This window comes from Phoenix dactylifera, chromosome 3 (assembly GCF_009389715.1).
Source record: "Phoenix dactylifera cultivar Barhee BC4 chromosome 3, palm_55x_up_171113_PBpolish2nd_filt_p, whole genome shotgun sequence".
Taxonomy (NCBI): domain Eukaryota; kingdom Viridiplantae; phylum Streptophyta; class Magnoliopsida; order Arecales; family Arecaceae; genus Phoenix; species Phoenix dactylifera.
Window position 1 is genome coordinate 10,897,989 of NC_052394.1, and position 23,789 is coordinate 10,921,777.

At 37.3% G+C, this 23,789-nt stretch overlaps 1 protein-coding gene across 1 annotated transcript; it reads left to right on the forward strand.

The window, feature by feature from the left end:
- Positions 1-1,644: 1,644 nt before the first annotated feature.
- On the forward strand, positions 1,645-22,524 carry LOC103696396 (receptor-like cytoplasmic kinase 185). The gene is made up of 5 exons (XM_008778008.3): positions 1,645-2,124; positions 2,895-3,091; positions 3,371-3,560; positions 19,941-20,332; positions 21,268-22,524. Exons 1-5 carry the CDS (start codon positions 1,992-1,994, stop codon positions 21,871-21,873), a joined length of 1,518 nt encoding a protein of 505 aa, XP_008776230.2. The 5' UTR covers positions 1,645-1,991; the 3' UTR covers positions 21,874-22,524.
- Positions 22,525-23,789: the final 1,265 nt, after the last annotated feature.

A 23,789-nucleotide genomic window follows, 5' to 3' on the forward strand; every position in this document is an offset into this window, starting at 1 on the left:
AATCTCCCATAAGCACAAAAGGGCCATTCAAAGTAAAATAGAGAGAAGAAGAGCATCCAAGTGAATCCCAAAGCTTTCTCTCCATCCGTGTGCTGCCTCAATCATCCTCTACCTCGTGTCAAATCAGAAGAGGGTCAAGTAAAGAAGAAGCCGAGTTCCTTCATCTTCAAAATTCGTTTGAGAGCTTCTCTTTACTCCATTTGTTTATATTGGATATATTTGCTTAGTTAAGAAGCTTGTACTTGCTTTAAATTCTTAGTCTAATATCTTGTAACTTGATTCAATCAAGGGATTGAATCAAGAGGTTAAGGTTTGTTGGTGAGCCAAAGGAAAACCAACGGTGTTAAGGTTTGTTGGTGAGCCAAAGGGAAAACCAACGTTGTAAGATTGTGGTTGGTGAGCCTTTGGGAAAAACCAACTGGGTTGATTGTGAACCCGGAAAACAATCGTTGTAAGGTTGTGGTTGGTGAGTTTTTGGGAAAACCAACTGGGTTTGATTGTGAACCCGGAAAAATAATCGGTTGGTTCTAGTCGGTGAGCCTGTGAAAACCGACCGAGTTCGTTGTGATCTCGCAAAACAACAGGTTGGGTTGTGAGCTTGTAAAACAACCGGCTGTAATCTGGAGGATTATAGTGAAATTCCCAAGAGGTCTTGGGGAGTGGATGTAGGTGCTGGGGTGCACCGAACCACTATATGTTTGTTGTGTTTGTGATGCTTTTTGTCATTGTCTAACTTGCTCACTTACTTACTTAGATAAATTGCTTGCTTAACTCTTATCTGCGCATCCTTTAGTTGCAAGCATATTTAATCTACTTAATCAAGTCTCATTCAATAAATCAAACTGTTGCTAAGTTTAAATTCCACTGTGCATCTATACAACTTAGCATAATTAATTGAAAAGTTTTAGAAGTAGTATAAAAGATTTAAAAGACCCAATTCACCCCCCCTCTTGGATTGTATCTACTGGGCAACAGAATCTAATTTAATTAATTTTTTTTGTGCCACTAAAAATCTATTTTTTTTGTGCATGAATGCAATTTTTTTGTGCATGCACATGAATTTTTTTAATGAGTATAGGTGTGAAATTTTTTACGAGTAGAATTTTTTGTATGCATATGAATCATAAAAAACTAAAACTAATTTTTTCTTTTCTATGAGTAAGATTTTAGCATAAATGAATGTGCGTGCAGTTTTAACGTAAATGGATCGATTTTAATATCTTTTTCCTTATTTTTATTTTTTTAATTATAAAATTTAGATCAAACATTTATATAATAATTTATTCCATCCATAAGATCATTCATATTTTATCTTGCTGTGCATTGAACAGAAATCAGCAAACATTTGCATCTAATTGAAGATATTTGTGGCCTATTTTTTTTTTAAGATTAAGAAAATAAAATGATCATTTTTATCTTATATCAATTCATAACTCAATCCGGGAAGGTTACATGAAATTTTAAGGAGGTTGTGCACAATTATTAAAGGAACAAGTTTTTCGAATATAGGAATTATCTGAAATAACAGAAAAATTCACTTTGGAAATCTTTTCCTTATTTTTAAAAAAAATAATTACAGAATTGCCACATTTACTGTTAGATTACGCATTAATTTCTCTCACTACTGTCCCCCCCCTCTCTCTCTCTCTCTCTCTCTCGCACGCAAGTGCTGACTTTTCCCGTCTCCTCTCTTTTTTTTTTCTCTCTCTCAACCCGGCCTCTCTCCCACTCCTAATTGCCCCCTTGTTCTTTCCTTTTTTAGAATAATAATTTTACCTCACCTTCTCTCTTCGTTCCCGTTCTCCGCTCTTAATCCTCTCCTTTCTGTCGTAAAAATTTGATCTTTTCGGTTGTTTGATCTGATCGCCGCGAGACTACCAGCCTTGGCTGCGATCGGTGAGAACCGTGGAGGAGGGGAAGCGGCGCTGCTGTTAGAGCTCCCATTCGGACGATTTTTTTTCTCTGTTGTAGATTTCGGTTCGTGATTTGATATGGGTTGCTTCCCCTGTTTTGGATCGCCCGACAAGGAGGAGGAGGGGAAAAGTGAGGTGAAGGGAGGCGGGGATTTCAAGCAGGAAGCTCCGGCCGCCCCATCGTCGCATCATGTGGCGAGGGTCAGCTCTGGTAATCAAATTTCAAGTTTTTCCTCTTGAAAATTCGTTTATCTTAGAGATTTTTGTTGGTCCTGTGGGCTATACTTGTATAATCTTGAGTTTTTCATGATTTATTACATATGTTTGGTTTTGATTTAAGTTGATCTATGGAATTTTAGTTTTATTCACAATTTTAGTAAAGTAAGAATCTTTTTCTAAAATAAGAGGAGATTGATGGCTAAAATTTGTTCTCTTAACCATTTATCAGTATTTTGCTTTATAACATTGGGGCTGGTTGGAGATCAGAAACATGTCCATAGAACTGTAATTCTCTGGTTATCCATATGGGTAGATCTTCTCAAAGAAGGCATATAAATTTTTCCACTAAAAATTATGCTGTCAGTTGCTTTATAGCTTGAGTAGAAAGATATAATATTATAGTTTTTTATTTTAAAAAATGCATAGCATTGTAACTATGTTCTCAAAACAAAATGTGTAGAATTGTGGAAAGATGCGCACACTCCACCTCCATTTGTGTAAGAAGAACATCATTAGTGCAAATGACTAACTTCGTCTTGGAAAGGAATGTACTCAAGATATGTGGACCTTAAGAATATGCTTCCATCCTTTACTTGGATTCTGTTACTAATGCTAGCATATGCATTCTTCAGATAATTCTGATTATGAATTTCTCAAATGTTGGAGTCCAACATTTGAATGGTATTGCTAACTCCTATAGGTTCAGCTCTTGTCCTTTTTAATTTTCTTATTCATTAATTCTGAGTTGCTTGTTGGTGCTAGACAAATCAAAGGCAAGGAATGGTTCGGAGTCCAAGAAGGAAGCTTCGATACCCAAAGAAGGAAATGCTGCACATATTGCAGCACAGACTTTCACTTTTCGTGAGCTTGCTGCTGTTACTAAGAACTTTAGGCCAGATTGCCTTTTGGGTGAAGGGGGCTTTGGTCGTGTATATAAAGGACGATTGGAGAATGGACAGGTGAACTTTTGATATATACTGATTAATGCATCGGTATTTCACAAACACTACCTTCCCTGCCTACAGAATTACAATGTTGAACATGTGCACTGAAGTTGATCTCTGATTCACGCAGTTTATCTTGTTTCCACATATTAATTTTTATACCTTAAAAAGACAACCCAGAGTTGTTTACATATTTACTTATATGCATGGTTTTGCATCTCAGTATGTTTCTGATCAATCTTGGTTTCTATCTGTCTTCTGAGTTGATTCAAGGAAATACTTTATTTTTGGTAGGTTGTTGCTGTGAAACAACTTGACAGGAATGGCCTTCAAGGAAATAGAGAGTTTCTGGTGGAGGTTCTTATGCTTAGTCTCTTGCATCACCCTAATCTTGTCAATTTGATTGGTTATTGTGCTGATGGTGATCAACGCCTACTCGTTTATGAGTTTATGCCACTGGGATCACTAGAAGATCACTTGCATGGTTAGATTCCATACTTTGTCTATGCTGGTGATTATACCGCTTTACTTTGAAGGCTTTTCTATTAGTTGCGCTGGCAGTTTATTACAACTTCCAATTGTATAATAAAATGCACTTATCAAAAATAGGGAAGGTCCAGAATGCTCCCCAATCATGCATGTTAAACCAATTTGATTGGCACATTGGTTTCCATTAGTTATGCAATTCTTTTCACAGATATTGGTTCTATAGCTCTATTTTGGATTTGTAATTCAGAATTTCATTTCTAGGTATACTAGGATAGCTATGGGTACGGTTAGATGGTTCAATTTTTTGTTTGGCTGTATTTTGATCCTTATATTTGACTATCTTTTGGCTTAACAATTAAAATTCTGAGCTTTGCTGAACATCTTGATGTGAAACATGATAAGGCTTGAGGGGAAGAGAATATTTTAGAAAATAATCGAATGTGGAAGATATTTCCTGTAAACAGAGATAGGGGAATATTTTCAGTAAAGCATGATTCTCCTGTTTCAGCATATGAAATAGATCGTTACAGTGAATTGATATTATTTGTACCAACCAGCTATCTGTCTTAGCATTGGGAAACTAGGTAACAATGAACTACACCCATTTAGCAATTGTAAAGCCTCTCTGTCAACTCATTGTCAGCTTTATGTTCAACCTTGTTCTTAATCATCTTGGTTTTGGAAAGTTCTCACATACCTTTTTTTACTATAAAAGTACTCGATGGACCCCAATGCAACTCATATTTTGTGTGAAAAACAAGTATTCTTTCACCTTTTTGGAATCATTGTTAGAGAATTTTGAATAATCCTAAATTCCTTATATTTGTTCTTGTGGTCCAACTTATGAATCTAAAGCCATATAATATTTAGGAAAAGTCAATAGTTGTTAATTTATGGAGTTTTAGATTTACTAAGAGTTTAACTTTGAGTCAAGATACAGCGAATTAGAACTAAGGCCATCATGAGTAAGTTCAGAGTATTTTTAGGAACAAGAAAGATCTCTTTCGGATTGCTTTGTTCTATAATAGGGTTGTTGCCCAGATATGCAGCCCAAGAGGGAGGGTGAATTAGTTTTTTTTAAACAATCTTTAACTAGAATGCAGCGGATAAACAGTAATTTGATTATGAAAGATATAATATATTTTAAGCAATGAATGAATAATAGCAGAGATTAAAGTGCAATAGTGTAAAGAGAAAAATTCACACGGACATAGAGAATTTATAATGGTTTGGTGTAACCCACACCTACATCCACTCTCCAAGACTCTTGGAAATTTCACTATAACCACCCAGATTATAGTATGGTTGTTTTTTGAGCTCACAACCCAACTCGCTGTTTTTTCGGGATCACAACGAGCCTAGTCGGTTTTTACAGGATTACCTACCACAACCTTAAACCGTTTGTTTTTCGAGTTCACAAACAACCCAGTCGGTTTTCACAGGCTCACCAACCAAAATTTTATACGATTGTTTTCCGGGTTCACAAACAACACAGTCGGTTTTCACAGGCTTACCAACCAAAATCTTACATGATTGTTTTTCGGGTTCACAAACAACCCAGTCGGTTTTTTACAGGCTCACCAACCAAAACCTTAATCTTGTTGAATCAGGTTTTTCACAGGCTCACCAACCAAAACCTTAATCTTGTTGAATCCCCTGATTCAACAATTTTCAATTAAGATTTGGAACAACCCTTATCAGTTTTAGAGCAGATAAAACTGTTACAACAGAGTTTAAGGAATATGTAATAAATGTTGTAACTATGTAAACAAAGCTTCAAGGTAAATGAAATAATAAATATGGATCAGAAGCTTTGAAGATGGTTGTTGGCTGCAATCGAAGATCTTGATAGCATAGCAGCAACTCCTCTGTTGAGTATTTCAAATGATTTCCTCACAATATGGTTTTTCTTGGAAGGCTCTTTTGTGAGGATTTTATCTTTTGAAGCTTCAAATTTGGGTGATATGATTTTTTCACTTGATCGGTTGATCCTCTCCCTTGTCTTCTTATTCCTTGGCATTTCTTTAAATTTATAGACTGTAAGCTTTTCAGAAAGTATCAGATAGTCATCACACCAAAAAACTATCCGTTGTTACCCAGGAAAAGTACCGTTGAAAGTAGCTGTTGGAGCTGTCAGGACGCCAGGGGTCGACTCACCAGTTTTAGGGGTCGTCCCATATACCAAGGGAGATGGCTCACTAAGCATAGAAGTTGACTCTTTCCTTCAATCCATACAAAGTTCCTGCATTTGCCTCTAGGGTCGACTCGTCAATGTCGGAAGTCAACTCGTGTAGATATTGGGTTGGCTCTTCAAACACAAGAGTCGCCTCATTCCTTTAGTGAACATAATTTTCTGCGCTCCCCCAAGGGTCGGCTCATCAATGTCGGGGGTCGGCTCATGTAAATATTGAGTCGCCTCCTTAAACACAAGAGTCTGTTCATTCCTTTAGTGCACAGAAGTTTCTTGCGCTCCCCCAAGGGTTGACTCATCAATGTCGGGGATCGGCTCAAGTATAAATTGAGTCGCCTCCTTAAACACAAGAATCGGCTCATGTAGTTGGTCTCAGGCGGTGATTCTTTTCTATTTTTCTTGAACTATACAGGGGTCGACTCAATTTTTGTATGGATCGACTCATTAAGTTTTTCACAGATTTTTCAGAGATCTTTGATTTTATTCTTCTTGATTCTTGGAGGTTGTAAGTGCTACTTTTGTCTAGAGATCTAATCCTTCACATTTTAAGCCAACATCATTAGAGTACTTATTTAACTCAATTGTTTTTGTGATCATCAAAATTCATCCTTTAGAATTAACAAGGGTCCATGTAGAGTGACGAATTTGAAGGATTTATTAGTTTTTTTTTAACAAAATCTTTTGTTATTATCTTCACTTATTGTTCTTTTTTTTCCTCACACATAACAGAAACATGGATCAACAGTTTGTTTTACATTCCTGTGTCAAATTGGTTGTAGAAAGGGTCTTCCTGGGAAATTTTTCCGTTCTTATGGTGGTTTAGTACCAGCAACCTTTGCTATTTCTTTTCCTAAAAAGTTTTGCAAGTCAATTATGAGTTGAAAACTAAACTTGCCTAATGAACTTTCTTATTAAGATAGAAGTTAGTTCAAAGAAAATCCTAATGAAATATTAGTGGGTATCAAACTTCAAAGGAATAAGAAAAATGGGAAGCAAAGTAGTTAATCTGTCAACATACCACCGAGGTGTACTTTGGTATTTATTTGGAGTGGTTTCAGTTATTATGAGAAAAGTAGTATTATAGGTGTTCAAATTCGGTTGAATTTTTTGGAATGTGTAAGTTGATTCCATTTGAGATTATCCAATGCACCTTAATGACAACTCTGATGTTTGAAATATCAAATGAGAGTGTAGTTCAATTTTGGCAAAATAAGTCAAAAGAAGTTCTTGTTTCTTTGCATTTATAACCATTTTCTTGATCCTACATATTATACTTTATCTCTCTGCATGAAAGTCCTCATTCTTTCAGTTTTTTGCTCATCTCCTAATATTAGAAAGAGCTGAGCAGATGGGTATAACCTTTCTGTATGGATAAGATAATTAGCCCTTAATTTGGCTATTCTTTGATCACATAAGTCCAAAAGTACACATCTAAGCTACCACAATTGTCAAGTTGAAGTCATAAAAATGGTCTGGGTGTTTTTGCCCATATAAGAATGCATTTAATTTTAACATATAGCAATTAACAAGTTATCTTCTCTCTGTAAGATGGTTAATGGGACTTTTTTTGATTGATTAAAGAAAAAAGATAATCTTGCTTTGCTTGAGTGCATCTACTGCAAGAGCAATTTTTATTTCAAAATGTACTGAATACCTTGTGACTAAATTACTTCTATTAGTATCAATTTTTATCTGAGGAACTTGCATGCTATTTATTCATCTCTAAAAGGTTAGATGTGAAAGTTCATTTAACAATAAGATACCTAAGTTTCAAGTGCAAACCTTGTCAAGTAGATATTGAAAAGAATTACAGGTTCTTGAAGTCCAAATTTCATGGTACCATAGAACCATTACAAAAATGTCATTTGGGAAAGGACAAGAGAGACATTTTTTGTAGGAACTCTTAACAATACTTGATAAGATCTAGAGAGTAGGCTGAGTCCTTGCAGTAGTGAACTAACATCTGCCTATTATGCTGAGTGTTCAAACATAAGATTATGATGCATCAATAGTTGTCTTCCCATGAGTTGCTGAGATTCCTACTGAGGCTTCCCATGTTTGCCTCCTGTAGGCACAGTTCATGTATTTAATCTTTTCTAGCCCAATTTAAGAGGGGTGCCATATGATTTGCAAACGGTTATCATCAAGGCTTTAAGAATGTCCATATGCCTCAAGAGCAGTGCAAGTTCACTACTTTCTATCATTTTGTACCAAAGAGTGTAAGTATCATCATGTCTTCCTAGGTTACAAAAGAAATTGGCCATCACTACCATCATCTATTGTTATTTGGACACTTGTGTCAATATTAGCGATTCATGTGACGCATATATATGATTCTGGATATGTGTCAAACTCTTTAGATATGTGGCAAAATGTTATTTGTCCTGTGGAGAGGCACATTTGCAAAGCTGAGCGTGACATAGCTCTCCCATGAATCTCATGATAACTAGAAGTGGAGATTTAGTTGTCCTTCAATCTTGTTTTCAAGATGGAAAAATCGTAGTGAACTGATATTTTAACTTTTGTGCTTGAGCTACATTTGGAGTACCAATTAGCAACATGTATCTCAATAATAATAGTCGATAAGGCATACAATTACTAGTATTTTTATGTTTCTTCCCCCTTCTGTTATCATCCTTGATGCTAATGCCCCTAAGTTGTAAATAAATTGAGCAAAAACTTCATGGTTTATACTTGTGATCACTTTTGTAAGTATAAAAGTCGCCTTTTTCAACATAGTTGTGATCAATATTTACATTAGCAACCAAGAGTAGCATGTTTGTGGTTATATATGAGTTTATCAATTATTAGATAAGTTAGCACTTATATTAAAGAAACACTTGTCAATTATATATAAGATCAAGCAAATTAATAATTTTTACACTCACCGTTTCCATTCTGCAACATTCAAACTTTTTTTCTTTTATGTGTTCCTATATCTTGTATCTTTTCTCTAGCCAATTCAGATACTTGGATACACATCCACATCAGACTTGTGTCTATGTCCGTGTAATACTCCCAACATATACTCCTGACTCATCCACCATTGGAATCAGTTGCTCCAATTCCCATTATGCTAATCAAGTAAACTCCTGGAATGAAAAACTTGCTCTTACAATTTTTGATGTTTCTGAATAATGCTGTATGCTATAAAGTATTTGAACACCCAAACTTGATTTGAATATGGACCCTTAAGATGGCCACATCTTTGGTATTAGGCAATGCACTTGATGGTTGTCATAGAGAAACACCACTATGGGCAACTTCCTACAGGAAGTCTTATTTTCTCAAAAAGTAAACTAGCTTCAACAAGTGATAAATCTCCTTCTGCACCTAATATTATGAAATAATAAGGTTATTTTACCATTTTGTGTCAATATCTTTGATGAAGAGTTTGCTCACCCATACATGATGTAGTTTTAGTGGATATTTTGCCTATATATTGTAGGAAACAATTCCATATTTGAAAATCTGCATCTATGTCTGTGCCACATTAGCATGTCTGACTGGTGAGGCATCCATGTTAATATAAGTAACACGTTTGTTTAATGCCTTGCCTTGTAGCTATTTCATGAAAGCATCATAATTAAGCATCCATGACCACACTCAGATGAGACTCTGCTGTAGATTGTTGGGTACCTTACAAGTTATCGATATTTAATCGTTGGTGTTTTTCACATTGGTTTTTTTGCTTTCACTCTTTAGATTTAAATATTTGCACCCAAAATTATTCCTTTGCCATGAGAAATTACCACACTGGCTTTAATATAAAAGCTAGATTTTTCAACTTTCGACTTTTAAGACCTGACCTGTGCATCTTTTGATGATAATCTGGTTCCAGGCCATAAGGTGAAGTGCACAGGTAGATCTCTTTTGATGTCCGATTGTCTTGCTGAAAAAGAAAAAAGAGAAAAAAAGAAATCCAGTTGTCCATTTTTTGACAAAGATGCTACCTTATTTAAGATGCTTGGCTCTAGTGTATAAGAGATTAGGTAGCTAGGAAGGCAAGGAGCATCAATTTAACTAATTCAACTTTCTCCTGCATCAAGAGCATCTTTACCTTGAGTTCTGAAGTCATTCCTAGTTCTGGAGATCATCAATCAATTCGCAGAAGCATATGATCATCTGCCCAAAATCAGGAATTTGAAGTGTCTTTCAACCTTTTTCCATATTCAACATCCAAGCAATTAAAATTTCACCTTTGCAGTTTAATGTTTAAATGAAAACAAACAAATCATTATCAGTTCGCTTACCCATTAGCTGCCTTCTCATCTCTTGGCAATGTCTATCTACTTGCTGAATACTCGAAGAATTTTCTACAAAGGCTTCAGCCACCAACCACTAAAATGTCAGCATATAGAATGCAAGAGATAGTTATGAGTGGCCCAGGATGATGACATGTAGGGATGACTTTAGTTTTCGTATATAATGTAACAAAAAGGTGCTCTTCACACATAACGAAAAAAATGCAGGGGCAGAGATCTCCTTGATGAGTCCTCTTGGAGAAGCAAATAGAAGAAAAGCTTCACCATTTATTTGAATTCTGAATGTCACAATAGATGCATAAGATTAGATGCATTTCCTCCATTATGGTCAAAATTCAATGGCTTAGAGCATGCAATCGACTGCCAATCAGTTGAGCTGTTCATACACGCTGGTCATGTTCAGCCGAATGTCCTTGATCATGTTCTCTAGCATGACCAGTGATTGCTCTCTAATGATCATCTTACCTTAGCATCTTTTTTAAATAGAGAATATGATTAGATCATCTACTTATGTAGAATAACAATATTTTTGTGTGAAACCAGGGAGGAGACGACGGAATAGGAACACTACAATCGGATGAACAAAGATTGGAATACCTGTTATCTCATTCCTCTTTGATAATACAAATATTTATAGAATCTGATCATAAAACAGATCGCTTTATTCTTAGAAACTACAAGCTAAATTAAAGGGATAAGAGAGAGAAACAAATAAATTTAAACTAGCCAAAAAAAGCAGCAATCACAACCGACCAAATCTGAAAATTATTCTCTTCAACAGATTTGGTTTTAAACCGAGATTGAATCAGATCAAATCTGATCACACTAATCACGGAAGGATTCGTGATTTCAACACTCCCCCTCAAGCTGGGCTATATATATCGAACAAACCCAGCTTGTCAACCAATTTCTCGAATGCAGGTTTGAAGAGTCCCTTTGTTAGTAAATCTGCAGCTTGTTCAGACGAAGGTATATAAACCATACAAATCATTCCTTCTTCTATCTTCTCTTTGATAAAGTGACGATCCACCTCAACATGTTTTTTCCTATCATGATGAACTGGATTGTGTGATATTGCAATTGCTGCCTTGTTATCCCAATAGACTTTCATGGGTTCATTCTTCTCAATTCTGAGTTCTTGTAACAATAGTTTCAACCACATTATTTTACAAATCCCATGGGCTACAGCCCTGAATTCTGCCTCTGCACTGCTTCTTGCTACAACTGCTTGCTTCTTACTCCTCCAGGTCACTAGGTTGCCCCATACAAAGGTACAATATCTAGTGGTTGATCATCTATCTTTTACTGAACCTGCCCAGTCTGCATCTGTAAATGTTTCAACAGTCCTTTCCTTATTCTTTCTGAAAAGTAGACCACGTCCTGGAGTTCCTTTCAAGTATCTCAAAATCTGGTAGACAGCATCCATATGTTCTACAAAAGGTGCATGCATAAACTGACTTACCACATTTACAGCGAAGGCGATGTCAGGTCTAGTATGAGAAAGATAAATGAGCTTTCCTACTAGACGTTGATACCTTCCTTTATCAACAGGTGTGCTACCTAGGCAGTCGCCCAACTTCTGATTTGGATTTATAGGAGTATCAGCAGGTTTACTTCCAAGCATGCATGTCTCTTCTAAAAGATCCAACACATATTTTCTCTGTGATACTGAGATGCCACTTCTATTTCTAGCCATCTCCATTCCAAGAAAATATCGTAAAGAACCCAGATCTTTTATTTCAAACTCGGTTGCAAGAGTTCTCTTTAATCTTTCCATTTCTTCATAGTCATCACCTGTTAAGATTATATCATCCACATAAACAATCAAAACAGTAATCTTATCCCCTATATACCTGTAGAACATAGTATGATCAGATTGAGCTTGTTTGTATCCCTGTTGACATATAGTTTTCATAAATCTACCAAACCATGCCCGCGGGGATTGCTTCAATCCATATAGAGATTTTCTGAGTCTGCAAACTTTTTCCTGAACTCTAGCTTCATCAAAACCTGGTGGCAATTCCATATACACTTCTTCCTCTAAGTCTCCATTTAGGAAAACATTCTTCACATCAAGTTGTTGAAGCTTCCAATCTAGATTTGCAGCAAGTGATAGGAGAACCCTTACAGTGTTTAACTTTGCTACTGGTGCAAAGGTCTTCCGATAATCTACGCCATAGGTTTGAGAAAAACCTTTTGCCACTAATCTTGCTTTGTAGTGCTCAATCGAGCCATCTGACTTGTATTTGATGGTAAACACCCATTTGCAGCCAACTGGTGATTTTTCTTTCAGTTTTTTCACAACTTGCCAAGTCCCATTTTTTTCTAGTGCTGACATCTCTTCCTCAATTGCTTTTTTCTACTCTGGAATTGACAAGGCCTCCTGAATAGACTTAGGTATTTTTGAGGATGATAAATTTGCAACAAGAGTCCTGACCGGTTTAGATAAGTGGCTATAGGCAATGAAATTGGAGATCGGATGTTGTGTGCAAGACCGAACACCTTTCCTTAGAGCTATAGGAACATCCAAATCATTGCTAGTAGAATCAAAGTGTGGAGTAGAGTAATTATCATTACCTAATATCGGTTCAGATTCATGACTTTGTAGTTGGTCCGTGAGGTGTTCTACTATCTGAGGGTTATTCCTCCTTGAATAAACACGGAGCTCTGGTGGTGCTTGGAGTTGCTCATCTCCCCCTATCATTGAACTTTCTTGATTTGTTGAAGGTTGAGTAGGAGTAACTGGATTTCTAGACTCGAATTCAGAAATGGGGAGAAGAGGAGAGGGGGTAGTTGTTTCCCAAAAATTTCCATCACTATTATGCTCCCCCTGAGGGAAATTTTGTGAAAAAAATGGTTGATTTTCAAAAAACGCGACATCCATTGAGGTATAATACTTATGAGTTTCTGGAGAGTAACACTTATATCCCTTTTGATTAGGTGAATAGCCTAAGAAAATACACTTTCTAGCTTTAGGATGTAATTTGGTTCTTTCATAATCATAAATGTGAGTAAATGAAGTACATCCAAACACTTTTAAAGGTAATGACACGATAGCTCTATTTTTCGGGTAAGTGTTTAGGAAGACATTTAGAGGGGTTTCATAATTATGAACTCTGGTTGGCATCCTGTTTATTAGGTAACAAGCAGTAAGTACTGCATCCCCCCAAAAATATTTTGGAACTTTGCTTGTAAACATAAAGGCTCTAGCTGTTTCGAGAAGGTGACGATTTTTCCTTTCGGCAATCCCATTTTGTTGTGGGGTTATAATACATGAGCTTTGATGAATAATCCCTTTTTCTAGAAGAAATTTCCCTAAGATAAGATTGAAATACTCACGCCCATTGTCTGTTCGAAGGATTTTTATACTTGTATCATAATGGGTTTTTATCATGCAATGAAAGTTTTTAAAAACATCCTCAGCTTCTGACTTTTCCTTTAAAAGATAAACCCAACATAATCTTATATGATCATCAGTAAATGTTATGAACCACCTTTTTTCCGTTATGTGTTTAATCTTAGACGGACCCAAATGTCACTATGAATCAAGGTAAAAGGAGAAGATGCCTTATAGTTATGAGATGGAAATGAAGAATGTGAATGTTTAGCAATTTGACAAATATCACATTGAAATAAATCTGTATTACGAAACAAAGTTGGAAACAAATTCTTTAAATACGAAAAATTTGGATGACCTAGCCTACGATGGCATAACATTATTTGTTGTTCTTTAGGAATAGACTCACAACTCATGGTTTGAGCTTGTTTATTCAAGATGGCTTCTTCTTCGAAATAGTATAGTCCCTCACGTTCTTTAGCATTGCCAATCCTCTTCCCCGAAATCAAGTCCTGAAAAAAGCACATAGACTCAGTAAAATGAACACCACATTTTAAATCTCTAGTCAATTTACTAATGGAAAGAAGATTGCAAGTTAAATTAGGGACATGTAAAACAGAGCGCAAATCAATAGATGGACTAATCTTAATAGTCCCAACTCCGGCAACAGTTGAAAGAGATCCATCTGCAATTTTTACTTTGAAATTTCCTGAACTTGGTGAATAGGAACAAAACAATCTTTCCCACCCAGTCATGTGATTCGTGGCCCCTGAGTCAATAACCCAAGGTTCAATTTTGCTGCTCTTACATGCTGAAATAAAATTACCTCGTTGAGCAAGTAAAGAACCCGAAGAAGTGGCTGCTGCAGGGGCAAGAGTGAGCAATTTGTACAACTGCTCTAATTGATCCTTGGTAAGGGAAAGCTGCATGTTTTCAACAGAAGGTCTAGGCAGTGAACCCTCGGTTGAACTCTGATAGCTAGCAGTGTCTCAAGGATTCGATCTTGTGTCCTCACGATACCCCTGTCTGCTGTCTTCTTGGTTACCTTGCCTTGCAGGCCGTCCATGCAGTTTCCAGTGCTTGTCCTTGGTGTGATTTGGTTTCTTACAATAATCACACCAAACATTGCTTCTCCTATTTAGTCGAAATGTCTCCTGTCCATGAGCAGCAAGTGCTGAAGTTTCAGTCAGCAGGTTCTTTGATGCCCCGAGCATGACTCGTTTTCGGCTAGCCTCCCTGTGTACTTCAGCAAAGATCTCAGCAATCAATGGTGGGGGCTTTATACCAAGCAGGCGACCTCGTACCTCATCTAACTCCGGATTCAACCGAGCCAAGAAGTCATAAATCCTCTCCTTCTCGATTTGTTTTCTGTATTTCTCAACATCTCCAGGTGTTTCCCAATCAATTTGAACAAACAAATCAATTTCCTTCCATAGCCTTGTGAGAGCATTGTAATACTGGGTAACATCTTGTTCTCCTTGTCGTAACTCATGTGCTCTATTCCGAAGCTCAAACAATTGAGCCGAATTTTCAAGATCGGAGAATGTCATAGTTAGGGCATCCCAAAGCTCCTTGGCTGTAGCATGGTATAGGTGAGATTCCCTAATGTCCTCCTCCATAGAATTAACAATCCATGCCATTACCATGGAATTTTGAGCATCCCAGGTTGCATAGGCTGCATCTCCTTCAGCCGGTTGCTTTGTTGCTTCCGTAATGTAGCCAAGCTGTCCACGTCCTCAGATAACCATTAAAGCGGAATGGGACCATTGGAGAAAATTGGTGCTATTGAGACGGGTTGTGGTGATCTGTAGAGGTGAGTTTTCTGGAAAGTTTGCAGACGGCATATTGACGGTGGTTGTAGTGGGTGCGCTTGTAGGGTTGGGTCCAGAAGTCTCTGTAGAGCCTCTGGACTCCTCATCTCTGCGCGCACCGGTCATGGCTGATTTAGCCATTCCTCTATCTCAAACAACCCTTGGCTCTGATACCATGAAACGGGGGAGGAGACGACGGAATAGGAACACTACAATTGGATGAACAAAGATTGGAATACATGTTATCTCATTCCTCTTTGATAATACAAATATTTATAGAATCTGATCATAAAACAGATCCCTTTATTCTTGGAAACTACAAGCTAAATTAAAGGGATAAGAGAGAGAAACAAATAAATTTAAACTAGCCAAAAAAAGCAGCAATCACAACCGACCAAATCTGAAAATTATTCTCTTCAACAGATTTGGTTTTAAACCGAGATTGAATCAGATCAAATCTGATCCCACTAATCACGAAAGGATTCGTGATTTCAACATTGTGTTTTATAAAGTACAAGAAAGTTGAATTGTACAAAAATGAAGAGAGAGTAAATTTCTTGTGGTTGCCATCTTTATGTGGCTCATTAAAAACTATTAGATAAAGATAGAAAATCATTTTGGATTCAGATTTTTTTGGATGTTGTTGTGGGAATAAAGGGTTCTGAATTTAGTCCCACATCGACTAGATAGCGGAGAGGTATGTTCCTTAAATGGAGGGGACAACCCCTTTCTCTTCAAAGGGCCCTTTTAAGAAGGACAAAGCCGTGAGGGGAATAAGCTGCACACGACACGCATCACGCGATACGTACGCACTTCCCCAAAGCGGACAATACCTCTGAGGAGAAGCAATCGCCTCCGTTGTCTGAGACCGGTGGGGACGAGGTCGGAGGGCGGCAGATCCTCCCGTAGCGTTGGACGCGAGGGCCGGAGGCCGATCTTCATTGACCTCATCAATGGTGAGGTCGGAGGGCGGAAAATTCCTCCGTAGCACTGGACGCGCCGGCTGGAGCTCGACCTCAACAATGGTGCTTTCGTTGAGAACCCTTGACCTCGACACAGACCCCTCTGCTGGGGGGGGCTATGTTGTGGGAATAAGGGGTTCCGAACTCAGTCCCACATCGACTAGATAACGAAGAGGTCTGTTCCTTAAATGGAGGGGGACAACTCCTTTCTCTTCATAGGGCCCTTTTAAAAAGGACAAAGCCGTGAGGAGAATAAGCTGCACACGACACGTGTCGCGCGATACATACGCACTTCCCCAAAGCGGACAATACCTCTGAGGAGAAGCAGTCGCCTCTGCTGTCTGATACCGGTGGGGATGAGGTCAGAGGGCGGCAGATCCCTCCGTAGCGCTGGACGTGCAGGCCGGAGGCCGATCTCCCTTGACCTCATCATGGTGAGGTCGGAGGGCGGAAAATCCTCCCGTAGCGCTGGACGCACGGGCCGGAGCCCGACCTCCATTGACCTCATCAATGGTAAGGTCAGAGGGTGGAAAATTTTTCCGTAGCGCTGGACGCGCGGGCCGGAGCCCGACCTCACCTTGACCTCAACAGATGTATACCCCAGAAAATTTCCAATTTTAAATGTATGCCCCTGTAGATTTTGATTTTACTCAGGTGCCACTGGATTCTTTTTTCTTTTTGTATGAATGCCTCTGCCATTCACTTCTGTCACCAGCTGTGGGACTAAGTCAGGGTCAAAGTGAGTTAACTGAAGTTAGTCTTTGATTACATATGACCAGATTGCCCCAAAAAATTAAAACATTTGTCTAGTGGAAGGACAAAATAGTCTTTTCCATGAATAACAGCTAGTTCTGATAGCTATGGTGATGGAAGCAAACAGCAGGTGCATTCGTACCACAAAGAAAAAAATTCAGTGGCATCTGCACAAAATCAAAATTTATGGGAGCATACAGACAAAATTAGATATTTGCGGGGGTATACATGCAAAAATTCTTTTTGAATTTACTCCTGGAATTGAAGAATTTCTATCATGCACAAAATGTTAGCAACCAAGGACTCGGAGCTTGCCCCATTTGTGACCCGTACCTTTGAGTATACAAGTATATTTCACAAAACATTTTTAAGAATTCGGTTACTCAATCTACAATTTTTTTTTCTTTTCTTTTTTTTCATTTTCTCCCCTTTTATTTGGGGTCAAAGCTGTCCATCCTATTTAGTGTGTACCTTATTTTCTAATTGAAGATGCTAAGGGCACATAAACACATTCATGAAATCCATAGAGACATTAAGAAGGCAATGAAATCTACATGATGAACGGTACTTATTGCATGTGGATGGTGATTTTTTATTTGTTGGTGAAAGTTAGATTATCTAAATGGAGCTAGGAAGAATTTCATAGAAGATTTTATTATCAAATTCTTTAAAAATGTCTTTGTACTTGTTTAGTATCATCTATCATTTCAGTTTCTAAATGATTTTGCCATATCATGTTGTTCCATTTTGGGATTGGCACTTACCAGTATTAGAAAGATGCAGACATATTGATGGAAACTTTTGATCTAGGGAAACCTCTTTTTTTCTGTTCTTCCCAATTTTTTTTTTTTTCCTGTTCTTTCCAATTGTTTGATTCTAGGGCATATTGTTTGTATGAATCCTTTTATGTATGCACTTTTGTTTGTGATCACAGGATAATAGCATTGTTCATGAGAGTATTGTAAATAATATATTTTCAAAGTCGATTATCTTGGTAAAGATTACTGCATTTGCTTTCTATGTGCTATGTCAAAATGATGTAACTACCAAACAATTTTCTCTGGATATATTTCTCACTCTCGATTCATCATGAGGATGAATGTCCAAAGGAGCATGCAATTATAAATCGACTAATGATGATTCACTTCTAAAGAAAATTTTCAGAAGGATGCTATAATTAAATAAACTTTTCTAAATCAGGGCGATCATAATGACATGTGATCTTGGATGACTGCCAGCTGAGGTTCAATACAATAGCCCTCTATGTTATGTGGTTTGTAAGTGCCTAAGGCATTGGCAGCTTTATTTTCTTCTCTCCAAATATTAGTATGCTTCCCTTCACTACTTTGCCTCACCCGTATAGGGTAGTTTAGCTAGCCATCTATTTAACAGTAGGATTGCAGAGAACATGAAGTAGCTGCTATTTCTCAGTTCTAAGGAATTTAAAGATCTTAAAACACTTCTGATTAGATATAAAATATTTTTGCTGCATGTTCGTAAGGAATTTAATGATCTTTTCGAGGTTTATATGGAATAGACGGTTCTGGTCAATGATCCCTATTTTGTGATATTTGGGTTTTCTCAGGAAGACATATTCCACTGGGAGGGTGACAGTCAATGAAATGCCCCTGCATAAACCTATATAGTTTTATCTTGTTTTTCATTTTATCTTGGAAGTCAATGACCCCCTATTTTCAAATCCTTAGCAACATGCTTGTTAGGTTATAATGTTTCCTTTTAACATTGAATATGCTTAAGCATATTTCATCCTTAAAAGGTTAAAATGTTTCAGTTAATTGATTCTAGGAATGTGCCTTGTTTTCAGTTTTGAATAATATCTTGTTTATGACTTTGAGTGTCCTCTTCTTGAACGAGTCTGAGAGACTTCCTACTGTACAGTGGCCACATGGAAGTCCTACATTTCTTCTGGCTATATAATCTTTAATATTTATTGCATTTTATACCTCATAGTGCTACTCTTAGCTTTCTCTAGTATGATCATTCATCCACCTGAGCATAACAGGTCATTGACACTTACCAGCTTTGTCAGATCTCAATGGAAAATGCGATTTTGGCCTCGATGTAGTGGAGCAAATATGAGTTGGAAACATCTTTTTCTTGATAATAGACATCTAACGATTAGAACTTAGAAATGTATGGAAATGCTGAATAAAGATGTTGATTTAAAGATACTGGACATTGGATGAGTTTAAGACATTGTCATCATTCCAAACCAAGCATTGTTTGAGTGGGGCAAAGTATGTGCTTGTAGGAACTGCCTTAAGATGATCCAGATGATACAATCCATAGCAGAACCAAGTGCAGAAGTGGAAGATTTAAAACAGATCAGCTCACTGATTGTTATTACTATTAGGTTGCGTGCTGTATCATGCGCTATGCACTAAGAGTTTTGGAAATTTGATATGAACAATAAAATCTCAGGTTCTGAACAGACCAGTTGAGGTTTGGTTTGGCTCCACCAAAACCAACCAAGTTAGATCTTGAGCCTAATCTTAACTTAGTCTGACCCATTAAGGAATCAACCTTGCAAACATACCCTGACTAGATCCAAAGAAAGGTTGCATGGTAACCTAAGTAAATCCAATCACATCAGGTTCTGGTTAGTGTAGGTCTTTATAATGGAAAGAGTTGGCAAGATATTGCTTTAGGCAGCAAATTCAATGCCATTGGAAACTTGGACTGAAAAACATCCTTTACAATTCAAATAAGATTTTTTGCCAACTTCTTAAGCCATCACATCCACTCATGAGGACTGCTAGGTTGCCCTCATCACTTGCTCTTTGAGAGGAAAAGTAAGGTAGCACTAGGAAAGAGACCAAATCGGTTGGGATTTCTAATAATGCTGCCACCAACCTAATCATTCAATGCAATTTGGATCCAATTCAACCTATTTTTTGGTCAACGAGGTTGACCTGATCAGAAGGCTGCTTAATTTTGAGTCTTGATGTTAAGATTACTTTTGAGGTGCATAATTTTTTGATAGTTCAATAAGATGAATCCTTTTAAGATGGCTCATTTTACTTTCCTCTGAGTAGATCTTCCACCTGACAAGGAGCCCCTTGACTGGAATACACGGATGAAGATAGCAGCTGGTGCAGCTAAAGGATTGGAATACCTGCATGATAAGGCAAACCCTCCAGTAATTTACCGAGATTTCAAATCATCTAACATCCTTCTTGATGAAGGATATCACCCAAAGCTGTCAGACTTTGGGCTTGCAAAACTTGGTCCTGTAGGTGACAAGACTCATGTCTCAACAAGGGTGATGGGAACATACGGGTATTGCGCTCCTGAGTATGCTATGACTGGACAGCTTACAGTGAAATCTGATGTCTACAGTTTTGGTGTTGTCTTCCTTGAACTAATTACAGGGCGTAAAGCAATTGACAACACTCGGCCTGCTGGGGAGCAAAATCTGGTGGCATGGGTAGGTTGCTCTTATATTTTTTATCAAAAATTATATATGTATGGATATATGTATGTGACTTTGCTTCTAGCAAGAGGAGAGGGTATCTACTCCTCTTGAGTCTGGTATCAATGATGGAAACTAAAAATCACATGTTTTTTGGTGCTCTCTAACATGTTCATCTAGTGGGTGCAAAGATGAACAGTTAAAATAATGTGAGATGATGCTTTTCTACGATTGAAGTATTAAAATGTATTTATTTTTAATCTTTCTATATTTTAACATGTATAGATCATGATCAATAAGATGGATTCTCAATTTAAATACTTTATCTTGTATTTTAGCAGGTTAGCACAATAAAAACTGTCCATTTTTGTGTCCGGATGATGCATTGGTTAGAGAAATATGTGATATTTGGTTTATATGCATTTTTAATAGTGTACATCATGATCAATGGTGTTGAAATTTGATTTACATGCTCGATTATGAATTCGGACTTGAGAGGAGTATATACCCTCTCTTGAGTGGAGCATAGTTCATCATACATATACATATATACATGCATACATATATATACATATATACATATACATACATACATATATACATACATATATATATATATACATACATACATATATATATATATATACATACACACACATATATATACATACACACATACATATGTACGTACATACGTACATACATATATGCATACCTTGAGCTAAATTACTATTGAAAGCAACCTTAATACAAATATTTCTGCAAATCAAGTACAGGAGGATGATTTTTTGAATTTTATTTCTCATCTTTATGTCCTTAATGCTCTTGAACTATATTTGCTATATGCTAAGAATGGAATCAATATGTTTCCAAAAAGAAGAAAGAAAGAAGCTTTTCCTTTTGATTTGTTCTTTGATAAAAATTATGTTCTTTTTTGCACTTATCTGCAGGCTCGACCATTATTTAAAGACCGAAGAAAGTTTCCCAAAATGGCTGACCCATTGCTGCAAGGCTGTTACCCGATGAGAGGCCTATACCAGGCCCTGGCTGTTGCAGCAATGTGCTTACAGGAACAAGCAGCAACTAGACCTCTTATAGGAGATGTTGTGACTGCACTTTCATATCTTGCCTCACAAGCTTATGATCCGAATGCTCCATCTCAAAATAATAAAGTTGGTCCATCTACCCCTAGGGCTAGGGATGACCGGAAAAGCCTTGGTGGTGGGAACAATCAGCATGGTGTTCAATCACCACATAGAAATTCTCCTGACTTCAGGCAGAGGGATCTTATCAGAGGAGCAACCTATGGAGCAGATATTGGCAGAGGTGGTGCCAGTGGTGGCTCTGGACGGAAATGGGGCTTGGACGAGTTAGAGACACAGGAATCTCAGAAGGACAGCCCAGTTCATGTTGGAAAGGAAAGGGAAACCCCAAAGAATGCCAACCGAGATTTCGATAGAGAGCGTGCTGTTGCCGAGGCTAAAGTATGGGGTGAAAATTGGAGAGAGAGAAAGCGGACATATGCACAGGGTAGCTTCGATAGCACAAATGAGTAGCTGAGAGGTGGTTTCAGACAACCCGCTAGGGGGTGCATTTGATCTTTGTTGGTCTTATAGCAGAAAGGCATGTATAGGTCGGCATTCTGTGGATCAGAAGGCATCGTCTACACCATCTCAGTTCCATGTTCTCTCTGTGAATAAGATTGATGTTTTCTGTCATGACTGCTGCTCCTTTTGTAATTTTTTGGTGGAGAATCAGTTCAGATGCCCTCTTCAGGTATTTCCTGGATGGATGTAAAGTGTTTTATGAGTGGAAGCCTTGTCATTTCTTTGTGAGGCAAATCAAAGATTAAAAAAATGCATAAAAAATATAGAATTGCATTCCAGAGCAAATACATGTAGCCTAGAACAGGTATGTTTTATGTGCAACTTCTTGCACTTTGTACTTAGGGCATTTCGAGCCTAAAGTACAAGAAACAATTGTCATAATTTTTGTCCATAGAGTTGAATAGGAGTTTCCTTTAGTAATGCCTATATTGCAACTGACTACCTTTGTCATTTTTGTGTCCTGATTCCAAGCATTGATGAATGTTGGTTCTGATCAGTTGATGTTCCCTCTTGATTTCTAGGTTTTGTATTTTCAGTGATGTATTAATTTACTTGACCTATATGTCTGATCAGTGCGCGTGACTGTAGTTATGATGTTTATGGTCGTGATCCTGTTATAAAATTACATATCGAGATAAAATTCAGCTATTATGTGCCAGATACAGCTATTCATGCAATTTCCACAGGCACCTTATTAGTTCAGCAGTCTCTACTTCTTCATTTGCCTTTTTAAATCATTACTAGCTGAACTTAATGTCATGAATTTCGAATCACAAGCCAATTAAGATGCATAGGAGATTTCTGTTTTAGCCTTAGGCAATGCCAGTTTCAGTTGCTAATCTGTCCATTTATGCATGTAACTAGGTGTCATGTAGTGTACATTTAATGCTTTACAGTACTTGCATGGCTTTGAGGTTTTATTCCATAAAGTTACCTATCTGTACAGTTGATGGACAAGAAATCTCATGTCTTTGTGAGTGTGATAGCAGGTCTATTAGTCTCGGATGTGCTGGCTAATAGACTGATGTCCATTACTTGAAATCATCGCAGCTGATTTAGTCTGCATCACACACTCAGGGCGAGGGATGAACTGATGAGTAGCTGAGAGCAATAAATGTAATCTTTTGGCTTTCAACTCTAGATTCATATTCATGGATCTATATTAAAATTCTCTGTTAAAATAATAAATAAACTGCTTTGCAAATAATTAGAAGACATGGTTTTTGGCAGTGTTGGTGCCAATCATTAATATGGGTGCAGACAAGCTAAGTTAAACCATGTTGTTGTGAATGAAGCTTAAATTATCTTCCATCATGATGCAAAATTAACTCAGATGTCTTAGCTCAGTTTGTGTTCGATTGATCTTGAGTTTGTTTGCAAGCATATCATTGTCTAATCCAGCATCCATTTTTTATGTTTATTTTAACACTTATAACTTTAGTAATGAGATTGGTGATTGCAAATTTAAGACAAATCGGATCTCAAGCCTAACCTGAGCTTATCTATACAGCTTGAGCTCGTTCAGAAGACTAACCAAGCTTGTTATATAGACTAATCCAGTATCTGTTGTTATGATATATTAACACTCAACTTCAGCAGCAAGAATGGTGGCTACAAAATTACAACGAACTCCAGACTTCAATCTCTTCATGGTTAAATGGCTGTAGTTATCTATTAATATTTACATTAAAAATTGTTTTATTCCAGTGGTTTTCTTAAGGGATTATATTGCTTCTATTGAAATCTAGTTGCCAGAGTCTGTCGTCCCATGTTTGGTGCTGTTGAAGCGTGGTTTGATAATTAAAAGAGCTTGTAACTCTGATCTTGGTTTATTTAGTTGTTAATCAAGTGTAAATAAGCTTCTG